The sequence below is a fragment of the Trachurus japonicus genome, chromosome 17, assembly GCF_045865225.1.
Source record: "Trachurus japonicus isolate A0001 chromosome 17, Traja_1.0".
NCBI classification, from domain to species: domain Eukaryota; kingdom Metazoa; phylum Chordata; class Actinopteri; order Carangiformes; family Carangidae; genus Trachurus; species Trachurus japonicus.
The window spans coordinates 12,433,949-12,451,819 of record NC_140923.1 but is presented as its reverse complement, the minus strand read 5'-3'; the positions used below and the strand labels follow the sequence as shown (position 1 = coordinate 12,451,819).

General features: G+C 41.2%; 2 protein-coding genes and 4 non-coding genes across 6 annotated transcripts; all 6 read right to left on the bottom strand.

The window, feature by feature from the left end:
* Positions 1 to 46: 46 nt before the first annotated feature.
* rps8a (ribosomal protein S8a) lies at positions 47 to 3,766 on the bottom strand. The gene is made up of 6 exons (XM_085804728.1): positions 3,740 to 3,766; positions 2,534 to 2,640; positions 2,171 to 2,270; positions 1,761 to 1,936; positions 1,105 to 1,234; positions 47 to 199 (listed from the first exon to the last, which is right to left on the bottom strand). Exons 1-6 carry the CDS (start codon positions 3,741 to 3,743, stop codon positions 90 to 92), a joined length of 627 nt encoding a protein of 208 aa, XP_085660854.1. The 5' UTR covers positions 3,744 to 3,766; the 3' UTR covers positions 47 to 89.
* Positions 362 to 430, bottom strand: LOC146970227 (small nucleolar RNA SNORD38). The gene has a single exon (XR_015038155.1). It is a non-coding gene; the product is annotated as a small nucleolar RNA SNORD38 (small nucleolar RNA).
* Positions 1,356 to 1,424, bottom strand: LOC146970226 (small nucleolar RNA SNORD38). The gene has a single exon (XR_015038154.1). It is a non-coding gene; the product is annotated as a small nucleolar RNA SNORD38 (small nucleolar RNA).
* LOC146970225 (small nucleolar RNA SNORD38) lies at positions 2,028 to 2,100 on the bottom strand. The gene has a single exon (XR_015038153.1). It is a non-coding gene; the product is annotated as a small nucleolar RNA SNORD38 (small nucleolar RNA).
* On the bottom strand, positions 2,380 to 2,489 carry LOC146970224 (small nucleolar RNA SNORD46). The gene has a single exon (XR_015038156.1). It is a non-coding gene; the product is annotated as a small nucleolar RNA SNORD46 (small nucleolar RNA).
* A 1,017-nt stretch (positions 3,767 to 4,783) lies between the features above and the next one.
* Positions 4,784 to 17,590, bottom strand: hectd3 (HECT domain containing 3). The gene is made up of 20 exons (XM_085803851.1): positions 17,495 to 17,590; positions 16,600 to 17,098; positions 14,950 to 15,203; positions 14,690 to 14,825; positions 13,673 to 13,794; positions 13,435 to 13,548; positions 13,234 to 13,316; positions 12,340 to 12,505; positions 11,346 to 11,427; positions 10,919 to 11,101; positions 10,778 to 10,830; positions 10,506 to 10,674; positions 10,303 to 10,416; positions 8,988 to 9,077; positions 7,303 to 7,509; positions 6,308 to 6,437; positions 6,089 to 6,163; positions 5,306 to 5,387; positions 5,150 to 5,221; positions 4,784 to 4,981 (listed from the first exon to the last, which is right to left on the bottom strand). Exons 2-20 carry the CDS (start codon positions 16,939 to 16,941, stop codon positions 4,897 to 4,899), a joined length of 2,559 nt encoding a protein of 852 aa, XP_085659977.1. The 5' UTR covers positions 16,942 to 17,098; positions 17,495 to 17,590; the 3' UTR covers positions 4,784 to 4,896.
* Between the last annotated feature and the right edge of the window lie 281 nt (positions 17,591 to 17,871).

Genomic DNA, 17,871 nt, shown 5'->3' with positions numbered 1-17,871 from the left:
AACAGCAATAAAACAAAACAGCTTAATGAGCAAGAGCAGACGGTCGTGTGGTGGGAAGAATTTATTCACGTTATCAAACAGCTGTACATCTATTTGCCTTTCTTGGCCTTGATCTTCCTCAGGTAGAACTCAAGCTCCTTGCCCTCCAGGATGTAACCATCAGCCCTGCCGCACTGGCCGGGTCTGGAGGCGATGCAAGCTGCAGGAGAGAGGAGAAACGGTGATGAGGGTGGAGAAGCCTTCGCAAAACAAGACCAGTGTCATTTCATAGGAACTGACTGAACTAACATTTATTGACAAATTAATTACAGCTGCATCTGTGTAATTAAATTAACATTGATGTCACTGAAGGCAACATGTCTTTCTCAGAGTCACGATTATCACCACTTTCATTCAGTAGCAGAACTGGACAAAGTTATCTTCATGGAAAGACAAGCAGCTCATCAGTGACAAAAAGCATCAATATCCTGTCTCGTGTCATCGTGAATGTATTCATAAGTGACAAACTTGTAAATCTAAACAATAAAGTTTCATAGAAACTGACTGAACTAACATTTATTACTGACAAATTAATTACAGCTTCATCTGCAACCTGTGCCAAATAAAACTTGTGTTTCATTAGCATCAAGCAATATTGTGTGTGGGATTAACATGTGGGTTAATAAATAAAAAACAGGGCCACTAGATGTAAACATCTAACTGCCCAGGCTGCCAACATGAAGATCAAATGTCAGTGTCGCAGTTGGCAAGACTTTCATTCATGGGCTCATACACCAAGTAAAGTCTGACATCTAGTGGTACGATTCAGTTACTGTGTCCAACTGGTTTCTTACTTTCCTTTTTTAAACACTGGCTCGTGTGTACAAACTTAACTACATATTGTCCTTCAGTCAGCACATTTTCACACAGACTCTTCATTACAAAAACTGTCTGTGCAAAAGATGTGCAGAATTTGGGTCACATGCACAATGACATTTGATGCCCTGGGATGAGACCATGACTTTCAGTGAACATCCAGTCTGTGGTAGAGATTTTCAAATGCTGATACTAGTATTAAAAAAAACACCCAAGAGTTGTCCATAACACCACAAACACCAGACTTACCGAGCAGTTTTCCCTGCTGGAACTGCTCCTCCAAGAGAGTGCTGATCTTAGCTGTCTTCTTACGCTCATCGTATTTCTTCTGGGTCCTCTTTGACCTCTTCTTGTTCAGGACCTCTTCCTCCTCAGGAGTCTAGAGCAGAGGAAAACAAGGTTTATTTATTAGAGAGATAAGTGTGAATCAACCTCACACTTCGCTGGAGGATTTAAATGTGTAATTAAATTAACATTGATGTCACTGAAGGCAACATGTCTTTCTCAGAGTCACGATTATCACCACTTTCATTCAGTAGCAGAACTGGACAAAGTTATCTTCATGGAAAGACAAGCAGCTCATCAGTGACAAAAAGCATCAATACCCTGTCTTATGTCAAAGTGAATGTGTAAATCTAACCAATAAAGTGAATTTCTGTGTAAACCAAGTGTGCAAATTATAATTAAGTCATTAAAAACCAGGTTAATTGACTGCAAGAATTATTGCAATACACAAGACCAGCAGGGTTCACAGCCTTACTCTTTTGTGTAGATGCAACAAAAAGACACTTAACATCCATCTACTCAAGAATGGCTCGAGTTCAACTTGCTAAATCTTTTTCTTTGCACTATAACCCACAAATGAAAACACAAGGTACTAGAAATGTTGCATCTTTCCAACGTACCAGCTTGGCTCCCTTCTTGCGCCCCAGAGGAGTGGCGTAGTGGGCCTCATACCACTGCCTGTAGGGAAGGCTGTCAACGAGCACGATGCAGTTCTTCACCAGGGTCTTGGTTCTGACCAGCTCGTTGTTGGAGGCGTTGTAGACCACATCGATGATCCTGGTCTTACGTGTGCAGCCTGCGCATATACAAAAGCAACCAGTGTTAATTGACATTGCAGTTTAGATCAATATAAAAAAATTTTAAAAAGCATATCAATATTAAACTAGTCTTTCTCAGAGTCACGGTTATCATCACTTTCATTCAGTAGCAGAACTGGACAAAGTTATCATCACAGGAAGACATGATGCAGAAGATGAAGGGGGCTCACATGGTCCCATGAAATCAATGAGACCATGAGAGATAAACTTACACTCAGAGCCCCAAGAGAAGTTTCCAACATCCAACCTCAGAGCACGGTACTTCTTGTTCCCACCACGGACCCTCACTGTGTGGATGCGGCGAGGTCCGATCTACAGAAACAGAAGTTTTATGCATTACGATACAACTCCGGTTAGACATGTTCACAGCCTGCGTTAGTCAGGGCTTATGGGGAAATACAGCACCATGAATTGGCTCTTAAGCGTGTCAGTGTAACTATGACAAGTCCTAACATCGGTAAGTCCAGAGCTTTGAACCAAAACGATCCAAAAAGGACATTTACCTAAGGATTAGTTTTCATCACCCACGCATCAAAGACAGCTTTAGATGGAGGTAAATCACAAATCTCATTCACCTTTGTGTTTGCAGGAGGGCGCCCGAGCTCATACTTCCTTTTCTTGTGGTAGGGCTTGCGTTTACCGCCGGTTTTGCGGCGTTTATGCCAGTTGTCCCTTGAGATACCTGAATGAATGAGAAAAGTTAAAGAGTCAGGAGTTAGATCACCAGATAAAGTTGTAAGATGTTCACTACAAAGGTTATTTTTTTGGTGCTTGAGTAATCAGTTCTCCAAGGTAGGTTGTCCGCAGTGTTAATTCGGATTCCGCTTAAAAAGATTCATCATGTTACTCAAGCACCTGTTTGCAATCATCAAAACTACATTTGGCGATGGACGCTGGCTTTCTGATGTAAAATAAATATACACCTTTGGCATTTGAAGACAACACAAATTAATCTGGCAGTATATATTACTTTAAGCTTTGCAAATCCTAATAATCAGCAGTTTATCAATTAAACCAAGATACTCAAGGCGTAACCTCGTGCACGTTTATGGCACTACCCATTCAACAAATGGCTTCAGTAAGAATGATCAGTAACTAAAGCAACTACCGTTTACAGTCCTAATATAATACATGCCATGCTTTACAGTCTGATTTCAAGTAAGCAAAAATGGAGGGCCAACTACATTAGACGCGTATTTCTTGGAAATTGAACTATCACCCTCAGGAAGCAGTGCGCTCTTCAAGGAACAGAAGAGCGTGCTATTACACTGAATTATAACCAGAAATGTAAAATAAGTCAGGTTAAATGCACAAGACAAGCTTGAGAAACCAGAAAACTAAACAGCATAAACGTGCAACAGCATGTCAGGATCACGACGAGCCTGCTTAGCTAATGCTAACCCAAGCTAACAGTCAGCCTGGCGCTTTTCAACCAACTACAACAAGCAGAAAACAACTTTTAAACACCTGACACGTTAAAACAAGCAAAACTAAATCTTTTGAATAGACACAAAAACCCACAAACTGCCACCCGGGCCTGTTTTCTACCATACTTCTATCAGACTCCGCCAACTACAATGCGGGCAGCCATCTTGCATCTAGCATCCACTACAATTTACGTTTATAAAATAAAATAAACGGACTGTAGAAAATAAAGATAAAGCTACATCTGTTCAAGTAACATTTATGTTCAATATAGCCAACCATTATCGGATTATTCCTTCGTTTAAACCCCAGATGGACAAGGATTCTCCCTCCGACCCGAGCATGAAAACACGTACCCATTCTCAGGCGCCGGCTAGAAAGAGGAACCGTGAAGGATCATGGGGAGGTTTGAAGCCACGTGTTCTCGCGAGAACTAACGCCACCGCGAACGAGATTTTCCCGCAACAACGTGGTGGGATTCTTTTTACAGTCTATGGGTGGGATGAGATGTTAGTGAATTTTCATCATAGATTTTCATACACCAATTAGTATTTTTGCTTATATACTGTTATTATAAGTCTAAAACTAATAACAGCGATTTCAATGTTACTTTTTTATTTATTTATTATTCCATTTTACTTTTTCTTATTATTCCAATTTTATTTATTATACATTTTTTTTAAAAAAGATAAATATCTCCTTTCACTAAATGAATGGATGTAGTACATAGTGCAGTAAAAGATGTTCCCCTTTTCTAATATTATTTTTCTTTTATATCTATTTGTTTTTATCCTGATTCAGTTATTTTAACCTAGGGTCTGATTTCACACTTAGCACTTTACTGTTTATTTAGTATTTCTGTGGTACATATTTTATATTTTCCTATTTATTCTGGTTTGTTTTTAGGTCAGTTTTTATCTGTCTGAGCAAGTGCAACTGCATTTTATTCTCTGTACAATAGTGTGTATAATTGAATGACAATAAAGTACTATCTAACATGTATCTAAAGTTGATCTGGATAGAAGTACCTGCCAAATGAGTAAATGTAACAACAAACAGACATATACATAAAGATCTAAGGTGGAGCTGAGTATTTTGTGTAAGCAAATTTGTAACTTTTTGGTTGGCGTTGCTATGTTAATAAGTGGTTACAATAAAAACAGATCTCCTTGAGAGCCACCACTTCCTTTCATACAAATAATACATTTTTATTTTCTGTAACTTCTAAAAATGTTGCTGCTCCCTGTTTTATTTGTATAACATTTCTCATAAAGAAACTTTCCTGGAAGTCAAATGTCTTCTCATAATGTCCCGTTGTCATAAATATTTAAAAAAAACTGATTTGAACACATCCATTTAATATTTCATTCAAGAAAAACAAAAAAGCTCGACATCATCTCCATGTTTTCATATAGTTCTTTATTATATACAGCTTTGATTAAATGGCAGTTGTGTAGATACGGTGATAAACTTGGCAAGCTTTCTCCATTCATTCAGTGAAGCAGCAGAGAGATCACTCTTCCCAGGGACTCATGTCTGTATCAATGGCCACACAGTTGTATGCAGCATAACGTAGTTTCTCTTCGCAAACTTTTGCACTGCAGAAAAGAACAAAGGACAGGATGAGATATCAGTTCAATATGTATATACGTTTTAGGACAGGAAAATAACCGGAGGATACTTTAGGCTTCAACATAATAGCAACTTGTGAACTTTGTAACCCTAGTAGTATATTTTACTACATAAAACAGAGAACACGTGCATACCTTGGATAGTTGGGTAAATAAAGAGTGCTGGAGCATGTGGAGGACTGTGGGAGGGCATCTGTCGTTTCAGAGCTAAATCAGGAAGCAGACAACAATTTAGCATCTCCTCTGTGTTTTTAGTTTTTTATGAATATCAAACAGTAAATTGTCTCTCACCCTTGCTTGTCAGGAAGGACGTAGATAGGTGCAGGAAGACGACTTCTACCAGTTACAAACCTCAGAAACCTGCTGCGATCCTCTGAAAACAAAATTCAAAACCACAGTCACTCACGCGTCATCGACAGCAGTTCATCAGTAATGCAGCATATTTTCAGCACAACATATTAGGGATGTCACAATTACTTGTTTTCACAATTAATCGCGGTTATTAAACGCCACAATTAATTAATCGTAAAGACTCTTAAATACCGTCACTTTCCAAAAAAGATTATTTTGGAAACACAGAGGCAGATGTGCACAAAAGTTAAGGTAAATGTAAGAAATACTGGTCAATTTACCTAACGTAACATGGTAGAAATTTAAATGTTAGCGTCTCATTTGTGATAAAAGACAAACAATTAAAATAAATTTAAACATTTGGTATAGATGACAATTAATGATTTGAATATTTAAAACACTTCCCCTGGAGGATTAATAATTGGTTACATATGAATAGTAGATACTTAAAATATTTAGTGTAAAAATTTGTAATGTAATTGTATTTTGACTGTATTTGATTTTACACATTCATATGTTGTGAAATTAATTAATGCGTAATAATCGTGATAATCGTAATACCGTGATTATTTCTCTGACAATAATCGTACAAAGAAAATCTATAATCGTGACATCCCTACAACATATACACTGGAATACAGGACAGTCTTCAAGCTACACGGTTAATTTGATAATGTTGTAAGACGTTGACTAAAAGTGTTGTCAAATAAACAGAGAACTAACCATTGGTAAAGTTTGTCAGTGCTTCCCACAAGTATTGGACCCTAACGTCACTTTGTTCCAGGTCTTCGTATCGTGCTGGTGGAGAGACAGAGACAATGACGAGGCTGTGAGTCCGTATTCAAGCATCGAACACCATTTGGCTTCAGTAAATCTCTCTACAACACAGTATCATCTCAGTCAGAATCAGATCTCAGACGAAACTCCAAGCTGGACACTCACTGAGTCGTTTCAGGGCTTCCACGGTGATCTCTGGATCTCCACACACCTTCTTCTCCACTTCCTGCCAGGTGAGCAGGTCCAGCACCGCCTGAGGAACCACCTTCAGCAGCCCCGCCTGCATGGCTGCAATCTATACCACACACACACACACACACACACACACATACACACACAATGATCAGGCTCATGCATATACAATAGGAGGAAGTCTGACCACATCCAAAGTAGAGCTGCAACAATTAATCGATTACTCGCACAATAATCGATAATTACATTAATTGTCAACTATTTTGATAATCGAATAATTGGTTTGAGTAGCTTTTTAAAAGAAAAAAAGTCAAAATTCTCAATTTCAGCTTCTTAAATGTGAATATTTCTGGCTTCTTTGTTCCTTTATGACAATGAACTGAGTCTCTCTTTGGTTTGTGGACAAATCAAGACATTTGAGGACGTCATCTTGTGGTTTGGGAAACACTGATTGATATTTTTTAACACTTTATGGACCAAACAACTAATTGAATACTCATTTAAAGGGACAACGAGGAGTTTCTATTCGGTTATAAAAAAGTCTCACATTAATGTGGATGAATCTCCGCTACCCACACTTGTTAATGGGCCCATTTTCGATAAATATATTGTTCTGTCTCTATCGTTATTTTGTTATTATTAGTGGTGGCGTTTCCTTACTTTCGGTTTCGTGGCGAGTCATGAGAATAACGCCGCCGAATCACCGTTTATGGTCGGAACTACGACGGTATGTGATCGTCTTCCAACCTCTGACTTTAATTCTTGATGAATGAAAACATGAGTCTGTCTTGCGCCGGTCAAAGAATTTCACGGTGCGCGGAGGCTCATAAATGTAGTGTGAAAACTCTTCGCTTTTCCAAAACTCCTCGTTGTCCCTTTAACAAATTAAATCAATAATGAAAATGATCGTTAACTGCAGCCCTAATCCAAAGCAGCATTGTACAAGTGCAACGGCTCTGATGTCAGACCTGCTTCTTGCTCTCCTCCAGTCGAGCTTTCTGCACCAGGCGGACGAACTCGCTGCGGTCCTCGTAGCGAACGGCCACGTTGCTGCCGCCGGGGATGAGCTCCACCATCTGGCCGTCGCTCAGCAGCGTGGTGTACACCAGCTCCTCCCCGAACCGGAACTCATACGTCTCCTGGTCCAGGTTCTCTATGGCCTCCAGCAGGTTCACCTGAACACACACACATCCACATTTACCTTGAGACAGCGACTTGGAGCACAGAGCATGGTTCTTACGGATCCTTAAAAAGTCTTAAAAGGCATTGAATTCATTAATCTAAAAACAAGGCCTTAATTGGCATTAAAATGTCTTCAATCAATTTTTCAAACGTCTCAAAAATGTTAAAGCAGAAGTAAGCGATCCGGTCGTTTTGGCTGATGCTGCGTTCCAGGCAGGCTTTTGAAACCGTAAATTACAGCTTCAAGTCACGACTTACGACTTTGTAGCGTTCCAGGCAACCCACTCGTGTTTTTCCGACCTGTTTTACCTGTGAAAGTCACTATAACGGCCACTCGTAACTTCTGACCCGTGAACTCGTACCAGATCGAACTGGTACGACTTCACAGGTCGGAAAAACACGAGTTACGGGCTGCCTTGAACGCACCATAACAGTCCTCGTCCCTACGTCACCACATTCAGGCGCATCCCTTGGCTGCACACACAGAGAGGACCGCCCCTTTATGCCGTTCTCTCTCCTCATTGGATAAAACTTGTAGGATACGAGAAAAGTTTTCTCCTCGGCTCAGAGCAGAGCAGAGGGACTGACAGACCCGTGTTTCGGTCCAAACACTCTATGTAAGTGATTGCTGTCGGAAGATAGAACTATTTAAGACTTATATTAACACAAAAACATCGCTTACTTCTGCTTTAACACTTGGTAAGTGGGATTTTCTGATTATAATTAGTCTCAAATCTCAAAATAATTAGTAACATTCCGAGAAGTTAGTGGCCGCTAAATCTCTCACCGTCACCAGCTCCCGAGTCAGTTTTTTTTTCGGACTTTTTAGGCATTTATTTTGAAAGGACACCCCCTCCCACCCCCCCAATTCTTCATGTAGCAGTCACTGTACCTTAGTCCACATAGGAAAGTGGGTAAAATTGTCCCTAACCCTATGTATGTGGTGACATTTTTGTTTTTTGTCTTTTTTCCATTTGTGTTTAATGTGAAGTCGGTCTTAAATTTCATTTCAAGTGGCATTAAAAACGTCTTAAAAAGTCTTAAATTAAACTTGGCTTAAGCTGTAGGAACCCTGACAGAGTGAGTTAGGACAATGATTAGTTATATCAGACAGACAGAAAAGACATAGAAAAGTGTGACGCGCAGTAGGTATGATCAGATTCAGTAAAACTGGATCAGTGCAGCAGATTGTGATCTACATGGGAATGAAAATAACATAAAGCAAACTGTCATTATCATTTCTCATTTTTGGGATCCTTAAGTTGCCTACCAGTTTAGATACAAGTTATGTATACCTGTATAGGAGTGTTGGTGCTTTTGTAATGATAAAAAAAAATCTATTTATCTATTTTTCTTTCATCATCTGCTTTGATAATAAGACTTGGTGACATGTATACAAAATTAAGAGCAACATAACCTATTTCTTCTTCAAATAAAAAGTTTAATAGCAAAAAAACAAACCAACGCTCACCAGAACAGAGTCTACAGCAGGGAAATCTTTAATCCAGCTGATAGCCTCCCCAGTCAGCTGCTTCCACACCAGCCCGGGCAGAGCCAAGACCTGTACACCAGCAGAAGTCAGGGAAATAAGTCAATACAGTTGCTTAAACATTTGTTATATTATTGTAACTTTATGGAAGCTTTTAATGGGTGTTTCCTATAAAGAATGAAGTGTATTGGCTTTATTCATGACATGTATATTCCTTTTTTTTATGACGAGTTGCTGGTGGAGATAATGTCTATCTTTTTCTCTCTTTTCTAGATTGCCACAAGTTTTTTTTATTGTAGTCTTGAATATACTGTTGATAATATATAATGCTGGTCCTGATGAAGGTCAATACACCTAAGCGTTGACTCAATAATTCAATTCAATTTATTATCACTTTCATGAAAAACCTTTGTTTAACATGGGAGCGAGACGCCGTTCTCCCTGTCATGTTGTTTGCAAAATAAAAAGGAGACACATTTAAGACAATATTTCTAAAGAAGAGACAGCAGTAGTTTTGTTAAGTAAAATAAAAAATAAATAAGAATAGATAAGATTACATTAAAACTTAAGGTAAACAGAGCTTTGTCGTGATTTTGCAGTAATAAGTCAGTACACCCATCCATTTTTAATTTATAAAATCACATACAGTCTAAACTCTAAAGCAGGGATTCTCAACTAGTCTCACTCTGGGCTCCACATTTTCCCATGGTCATTAAGTCGCGACCCACTTTTAAAGAATTCAAACCTAGAATTTTTTTTAAAGCCTTTAAAAACTCATTTTGCTCTTTATTGAGCAAAGTGCATTTCAGAGCACATGAATGAAACTGAGGAGTTACCATGACAACTGCATTTACGGAAGTGAATAAAAAAATATCAAACTGCACAAAATGAAGACCAACAAAACGATATATTTGACTTCTAATGCATCTCTGCATTCAGAGCATGTTCACAAAAGTGAATAAATATCAAATTGCACAAAATAAAGACCCACAAAACAAAACAAGGTATTTTCACTGCATTCAGGCCACATTAATAAGAAACTGATATCTTTGCATTCAGAGCAAATAATAAGAAAGTGAGGACCATTACAACTGCATGTGTTCACGTGTGCCTTTCAATATAAGTTATTTTTCAAAATAAAAGACATGTCCAACATCAGATGTGCATTAAATATTATTTACTTTTTTGACCAGCTGTCCGTGACCCATTCAGAACGGGTCCGCGACCCACTTTTGGGTCCCGACCCACCAGTTGAGAACCCCTGCTCTAAAGTAGGTGGGAAGGGAGAATCACTCACCAAGAAGTCTTTCCCTCGGAGAGCAGCTCCCATGAGCTGCCCGATCCACTCGTACTTGTAGAAGTCTTTGCAGGACGGGTTGGGGACGTAGTAATCTCTGGCTTCTAGGGCGCCCTGAGAGAGCAGCGACAGACAGGTTAATGGAGATGCTGCGTCCTGTGTAAATCTTCACAGTGTACGGGGCAGCGGTGGACGGTAAGTACCTGGTTGGATGTGCGGGAGAAGAACGGCAGAGGCATGGGACACTCGGCTGAGCTGGGGCAAAGCTCCTCGGACATGTCGGCCAAGCTGTCGCGAAATCCACCTCCCTGGTCGATGATCCCCTCCGCGATGAACTTGCACTCCCACCACTGGTCATAGTGAGCAGGCCACCTGATTAATCAACACGATGTTAGAGTTGAATGCTCTTTACAGGAAGAAAAATCTGAAACTGAGATGGAAAACTGAAGCAAAAAAAAAAAAAAAAAAAGCCCACCTATAATCCAATGTTTTCTCAAACTTCATACCAAACTTCAAACCTTCATACACCTGCAAAGAGACAGAACAAACTAATAAAGCAACAGTAACAACGCTGGTATTATATCACAGCGTCTAGAGATAAGAGTCGAGTCATCACCTGACTGAACACGGCGTTCTTGCAGGTCGGGTCCAGAGACGGGTTGTCTTTGTGCTCCATGGCCAGACGTCTGTTGATGTAGAGTCGGGGCATGAAGTTGGGCTTACTGGTCTCCGAGTCCTTCAGGCACTGGGTGATGAGAGCCGAGCGGCGCTTTGACAGCAGCAGGAACTGCTTTATGCTCTAGAGGGAGCCAGACAACACACAGACAAGTCTGTTGTAAGTGAACGGTTGCTGGCACAAGTTTAAAGATGCATCCATTTACACAGTGTATATGACTCCCTTATATTTATGAGTGAATAAATCACTTAGGCAGTTTAAATAATAGTGTAATCTATTAAGGGTTTGGCAGCGCTGTCAGTTTGGGACTAATTGCCTGAGATTTTTATTCAGCTCTGTACATTCAAAACATTTTAAGATGACTCACTTTGATTTGATTGAAGGTTCCCAGGCTGTAGTCCCAGGCCGGCACCAAGTGTGGGAGCACACTGTCCAGGAGGCAGATGAACCTGCCGAGAGCGAGAAAGAGCAAAATAACCATCATAAACCTGGAGAAATTCATCATGATTACTGCTCATTGTCTATTTATAGTTGGGGAATGGTGTCTGACTTGTATTTTAATATCTATGGAGGTGAAATTTCACTCTAAATGTATCACAGGTGGATTTAAAGGGGTAGTATAATTTTTTTAAAGTGGGGTTGTATGATCTACAAATAGCCCCTAAGTACTTTAATTGCAGTAGAAGACTCTCTGCACTCCTCCCGTTAGCAACGCCAGCCCATAATAGCCCTGCCCAGAGATTTACAACATACATTGTTGTGAACAGACCCAAAGAAACGGCCTATTTTCACGGCCTAAAAGAGGTTTTACCTGGAAAAAAAATACACAGTTCCATTGTTCGCTATAATATAATTTTTTCCAGCCCTTCAAAGTGCAGGAAAAACACAGTTTTTATTTGGACCTAACCAACTCACGTATCCCTCCGCCCAGGGTTAGCGCCCGCTGATCAGCAGTTGGTTAGCTTGGTTAGTGTTTTTCCTGCACTTTGAGGGGCTGGAGAAAATTATATTATAGCGAACAATGGAACTGTGTATTTTTTTTTCAGGTAAAACCTCTTTTAGGCCGTGAAAATAGGCCGTTTGTATGTTGTAAATCTCTGGGCAGGGCTATGGGCTGGCGTTGCTAACGGGAGGAGTGCAGAGAGTCTTCTACTGCAATTAAAGTACTTAGGGGCTATTTGTAGATCATACAACCCCACTTTAAAAAAATGATACTATCCCTTTAAAATACATTTTAATCAGATACTTTTTTAAATAATTAGGGAATGCACCATTCATAAAAACTGGGACAAACATTTAAATCTGTGACAGTAACTCTAGTGACTTCAGGAGCCGTGGCAGCATGATGAACGTCGACCTACCTCTGGATGACCAGCGCTCTGCGGTACAGGGCGTCGGGCACGGTGCCCTGCAGACGGGGGTAGCGCACCAGGTTGGTCGACTGGAAAACATCAGCATTCAGACCCAGATCCCTTTCACATGAAGACTTGATCTTCAAACCTCGGATCCGGACGTCTATTCCCTCATCTGAGGAGAAGGACAGAAAAACCAAGGGATTAAAGGGATAGTTCAACATTTTTGGCAAATTGGCCCATTGCCATAATCCCTATAGTTTTAGGAGTAGATTCGTTACCTTTATTGTCGGTGCAAGCTATTTTTAGAACGGCGGAGCAGAGCCGCGAGCTGCTCAGAGCTACGTTATGGAGGCTCATGGGATTTCTTGGTTTCCCTCATCAAACTCATCAAACACACAATCCAACAACTCCACAACGCTCTGGTGGACAAGTTGTGACCTGCACATTCACCACACTATGAGATGATAACGGTGACGGAGTTGTTTTCGAGGCAAATGCAGAGACTGCTGCTTGCTGAAAAACTGCCCCAGACGGTAACGCGCATCAACTGTTTTGTATGAATTTCCCTCTAAAACAACTCTGTCTGGTAACGTTGTGTTATTATCTCATAGCGTGGTGAATGTGCAGCTCACAACTTGTCCACCAGAGCGTTTTGGAGTTGTTGGATTGTGTATTTGATGAGTTTGATGAGGGAAACCAAGAAATCCCATTAGCCTCCGTAGCGTAGCTCTGAGCAGCTCGCGACTCTGCTCCGCCGTTCTAAAAATAGCTTGCACCGACAATTAAAGGTAACAAACCTACTGCTATGACTATAGGGATTATGGCAATGAGCCAATTTGCCAAAATGTTGAACTATCCCTTTAAATACACTCACACCTGTTAAAAAAAAAAGAATCTCACCTCTACATTCCTCAATACGGATTTCAATGACAGGCAGGTGGGATGTCATGTCCTCCAGCACACACACTTCTCCAATCAGGTTGCTAGAGGCAAAAACAACTAAAGTCAAACTGACTGAAACACTGGACACTTAAAGTGAAGATGAATGAACAGCTTAGTGTGGGACACAAATATGCTAAATAAAATTTTTCACAAGCTCACTCGTCAATGGTGACATCGCTCAGTTTCTTCAGGTTGTCTCCCTCTCCCCCAAACACTGTGACTCTCTTGGGCATGTAGTTATCGTCTGTAGAGTCCACAGTCAGTATCAGCTTACTGAGGAGCAAAGAGAAGCAGATAAGATAAAGAAAGACGTTTCTGTTGACTGGATTAAAGTTCACATGAGATACTGCACATCTTAAAGCAGGCATAGATTTTTTATTTTTTATTTTTTGCTTACTTGACCACTGTGCCTTTCTTCATGTGCAGGCGGATCCAGTGTTGTCCCTGCATGCCGTCGCTCTCCCAGTACGTTTCAGTGTCACCGTCTGTCAGACAGCTGGCACCTCCGCTGGGATCCTCCTGTCCAGTTCAAGTGGAAAACAATTAATTTGTCGTTTTTTTCTTCTTTTTTTAACACAAGAACAATCTCACTTTAAGAGTCATCACTGCCAATGATGTCATTTCTGTTATATCAGAAGATAACAACAACAAAAAGCTGAGAGTTTTCAATTGCTTGGCTTTAAAGGGATAGTTCAACATTTTGGCAAATTGGCCCATTGCCATAATCTCTATAGTCATAGCAGTAGGTTTGTTACCTTTAATTGTCGGTGCAAGCTATTTTTAGAATGGCGGAGCAGAGCCGCGAGCTGCTCAGAGCTACGCTACGGAGGCTCATGGGATTTCTTGGTTTCCCTCATCATCAAACTCATCAAATACACAATCCAACAACTCCAAAACGCTCTGGTGGACAAGTTGTGACCTGCACATTCACCACGCTATGAGATAATGACAGAACGTTACCAGACAGAGTTGTTTTAGAGGGAAATTCATGCAAAACCGCTGATGCGCGTTCCTGTCAGGGACAGTTTTTCATCAAGCAGTCTCTGCATTTCCCTCTAAAAAAACTTTGTCTGGTAACGTTGTGTTATTATCTCATAGCGTGGTGAATGTGCAGGTCACAACTTGTCCACCAGAGCGTTTTGGAGTTGTTGGATTGTGTATTTGATGAGTTTGATGATGAGGGAAACCAAGAAATCCCATGAGCCTCCGTATAGCGTAGCTCTGAGCAGCTCACGGCTCTGCTCCGCCGTTCTAAAAACAGCTTGCACCGACAATTAAAAGGTAACAAACCTACTCCTAAAACTATCGGGATTATGGCAATGGGCCAATTTGCCAAAATGTTGAACTATCCCTTTAACACTGATTTAATCTAATGGATAGGAAATGTAAACAGCTTCATGTGTGTGTGACTCACTGAGCATGAAGAAACATCGATGCTGGTCACACACTGCTTCACACTCCCCAGGTTCTCGTCCTCTTTCCCTATGTGGTCATAGAAGTAGTGCACCAGGTCCTCGTCACACTCGTACGTCCAGGTGGGAGGAACATACCTTCAAGGTTTGAGGGAATAAAATCTCAAATTGAAAATCTCCCGCGGAAGAAGAACCAACCTAACAAAAAAAAAAAAAAGGTTTGATTCTGTATTTTGACTTCACATTATTAAACGGGGCTCACTTCAGCTTTTGGACGGCGGCGTCATCACGTTCAGCGATCTTGGGCTTGGCCCCCATGTAGAGCGCGTTCTCCACGTCCACCACCTGCTCCCACCTGTTGCAGGCTTTGTGGTCGTAGCCGAGAAGCTGCTGCTGCCGGCTCACGCTCTCCGGCGACTCCACCGGCACCAGCCTGTCGCCTCCCTCCGTGTGTTTATACACCAGGATCCAGCCTTCCTCCAACTCCTGACCTGGACGGAGCTCCTCCAGCTGCTCCTGATCACACACACACACACACACACACACAATAATGTCAACATGTGTTTATCCACCATTCATGAATCTACTAAACTAACTGCATTAAACCTTTCAGGGCTCCAGACTAAATTTTGGTAACACTTTATAATAAGTATTACACTATTAAGCATTAGTTAAGCATTAAATGCTGAATTCATCATTTATAGGGTTAGGGTATAATAACTAACTACATAATAATGAGTATTCATGTTATAAATGAAGAATTCAGTATTTATTCATGTTTAACTAATGCTTAATAGTCTGTACTTATTATAAAGTGTAAGTGTTACCCTAAATTTTTTTACCAGGAGCACAGCGGCTCCAAACTTAAACTTTTAGGAGTTGTATCTACAGTTATTGTGATGGACTGTATTTACTTCATTGTCCATCTTATTAAATACTACAGTATATGCAAGTTAAGACAGTGTGCGGGAGTTTCTTGTGTTGCAGTTTGTTGGTCGTTCTGGTCCTCTCCTACACAACTGTCTTCCTCCGTAGGTGTGCATAGGTTTTGAGTGTTTGAGTGCAAACAGAAAATTTAGAGGCGCGCACTCTAAATCGCCTTATTTGCATTTGCTTTTCATTCATAATTCTCACACACATTGGCCTCTTCCACATTTTACCAGTTTTTAAACAAAAACAGCAAATTTACTGGTTGCACATGCGCAAGTAGATTGATAAATTTCACTTGCACGGGCAAAATGTCCCACTTAAGTCTGGAGCCCTGGCTTTAGTCAAAGTGTGAGTACTGTATTTTCTACTTGTAATGGAGTATTTTCACATAACGAATTAGTTTAAAGCAGAAGTAAGCGATCCGGTCGTTTTGGCTAATGCTGCGTTCCAGGCAGGCTTTTGAAACCGTAAGTTACAGCTTCAAGTCACGACTTACGACTTTGTAGCGTTCCAGGCAACCCGCAACTTGTGTTTTTCCGACCTGTTTTACCTGTGAAAGTCACTATAACGGCCACTCGTAACTTCCGACCCGTGAACTCGTACCAGATCGAACTGGTACGAGTTCACAGGTCGGAAAAACACGAGTTACGGGTTGCCTTGAACGCACCATAACGTCTTGTCAGCCGACGGAGTTAGCAGCCCCCGCCCTCGTCATGGATCTATTGGTCCTCGTCACCACATTCAGGCGCATCCCTTGGCTGCACACACAGAGAGGACTGCCCCTTTATGCCGTTCTCTCTCCTCATTGGATAAAAATTGTAGGATACAAGGAAAGTTTTCTCCTCGGCTCAGAGCAGAGCAGAGTGACTGACAGACCCGTGTTTCAGACCAAACACTCTATGTAAGTGATTGCTGTCGGAAGATATAATTATTTAAGACTTATATTAACACAAAAATATCGCTTACTTCTGCTTTAACTTACCTTATTCATTTTGACCCACAGGCCCTGGCTGTTGCAGTACTCTTCCCCTGTGGTCCGGATGCAGGTCCCTTTCTTTGGTTCAGCGCTGTACTTGCATGCTCTCTTGGTGTGGGGCGTCTGGTGCGGGCTCTCGAAGATGAACACCAGGGTTTTCCCAGCGGTGGAGCCTCCTGCGGATGGTCCAGAGGTGGAGGATGAATCCTTGCAGATCTTGTAGCACACCTCTCTGGTGACGTAACACAGACACTCCGGCACCGGCTCGCCCTTCCTGAAACACTCAATGCACCTGTTCAGGAAGCGGATTCTGCCCAGCAGCAGGTGAGGGTTGTTGCCCACAGACATGGTGGTGCTGGTGGAGAAGAGGATGGCTGTTGTAGTTGTAACTTTTAGTGGTGGTGGTGGTGGTGGGTTAGGGTCAGTGACAGTCAGCAGCTCAGCAGCAGCATCAGGAGGAGGAGGGGGGCGTCAGCTGACATTACATCACTGTCCCCCGGTGCTCCTGTCAAACAAAACACAAAACAAAACCGAATATTCTCCAATAATCAGGAGGAGTTTCCATATGAAGCAACCAAACCCCACACTGTAAATCACATTTTAGCTTTACAACGTAATAATAATGATCATAATAATAATCACAACAAGAGGTCAAGAGCCGACCTATCAGCTACCAAAGTTTCTAGAAACTGTGAGAAAACATTTAGTTCATTTTAGCAGTTAAAGAGTGAGCTAGCTGACGTTAGCACGCCGGCTAACTAGGTGTTGTGGTGAGTGACGGTTAGCGACGCTGACAACAAAACGGAAAGACTCGTTCAATAAAGTCAGAAGTGAAGACGACGAACGTGCTCTGTGAACTGAAGTGCAGAGTGGTGTGTAGACATAAGACCTGTTAACATACCTTTGTCGCTGGAAAGAGTTTAATACGTGAAACGGTGTGGAAGATTTCTGTGTTGCGGATATTTGACAACGCGGAAGAAGAAGACTTTTGACCCTCTCGAACTTCCGTCGTTTTCTGTCATTTCAAAATAAAGGTCTCCAGTTTTATAAATGTGTGTTTGGTTTTTTTTTTACGCATGCAGTTTACTTTCTTTTTCTTTTTTTGCAAACTACTGTTTAAAAAATATCATCCCATAGTTTAGTTCACACATCTCTGTGACTGGATTTTAGGCCGTTTTAATTTGATGGCTGACTCTGAGAAGCTAAAACTTTATGCTTTTGAAGATACAGGCAGAGCACGTGGGTTCAAGTAGGCTGAAAGCAGGCTTCTCGTGCTCC

Coding starts and splice junctions, on each gene's coding strand:
- rps8a (XM_085804728.1), bottom strand. Junction 2,271..2,533: donor GCCCTCCTGCAAACACAAAG/GTGAATGAGATT, acceptor CTGTTTCTGTAG/ATCGGACCTCGCCGCATCCA. Junction 200..1,104: donor CCAGCAGGGAAAACTGCTCG/GTAAGTCTGGTG, acceptor TCTCTCCTGCAG/CTTGCATCGCCTCCAGACCC.
- hectd3 (XM_085803851.1), bottom strand. CDS start 16,941: ATGTCTGTGGGCAACAACCCTCACCTGCTGCTGGGCAGAATCCGCTTC. Junction 10,831..10,918: donor AGAACGCCGTGTTCAGTCAG/GTGATGACTCGA, acceptor GTCTCTTTGCAG/GTGTATGAAGGTTTGAAGTT. Junction 6,164..6,307: donor GGAAGCCCTGAAACGACTCA/GTGAGTGTCCAG, acceptor TCTCTCCACCAG/CACGATACGAAGACCTGGAA.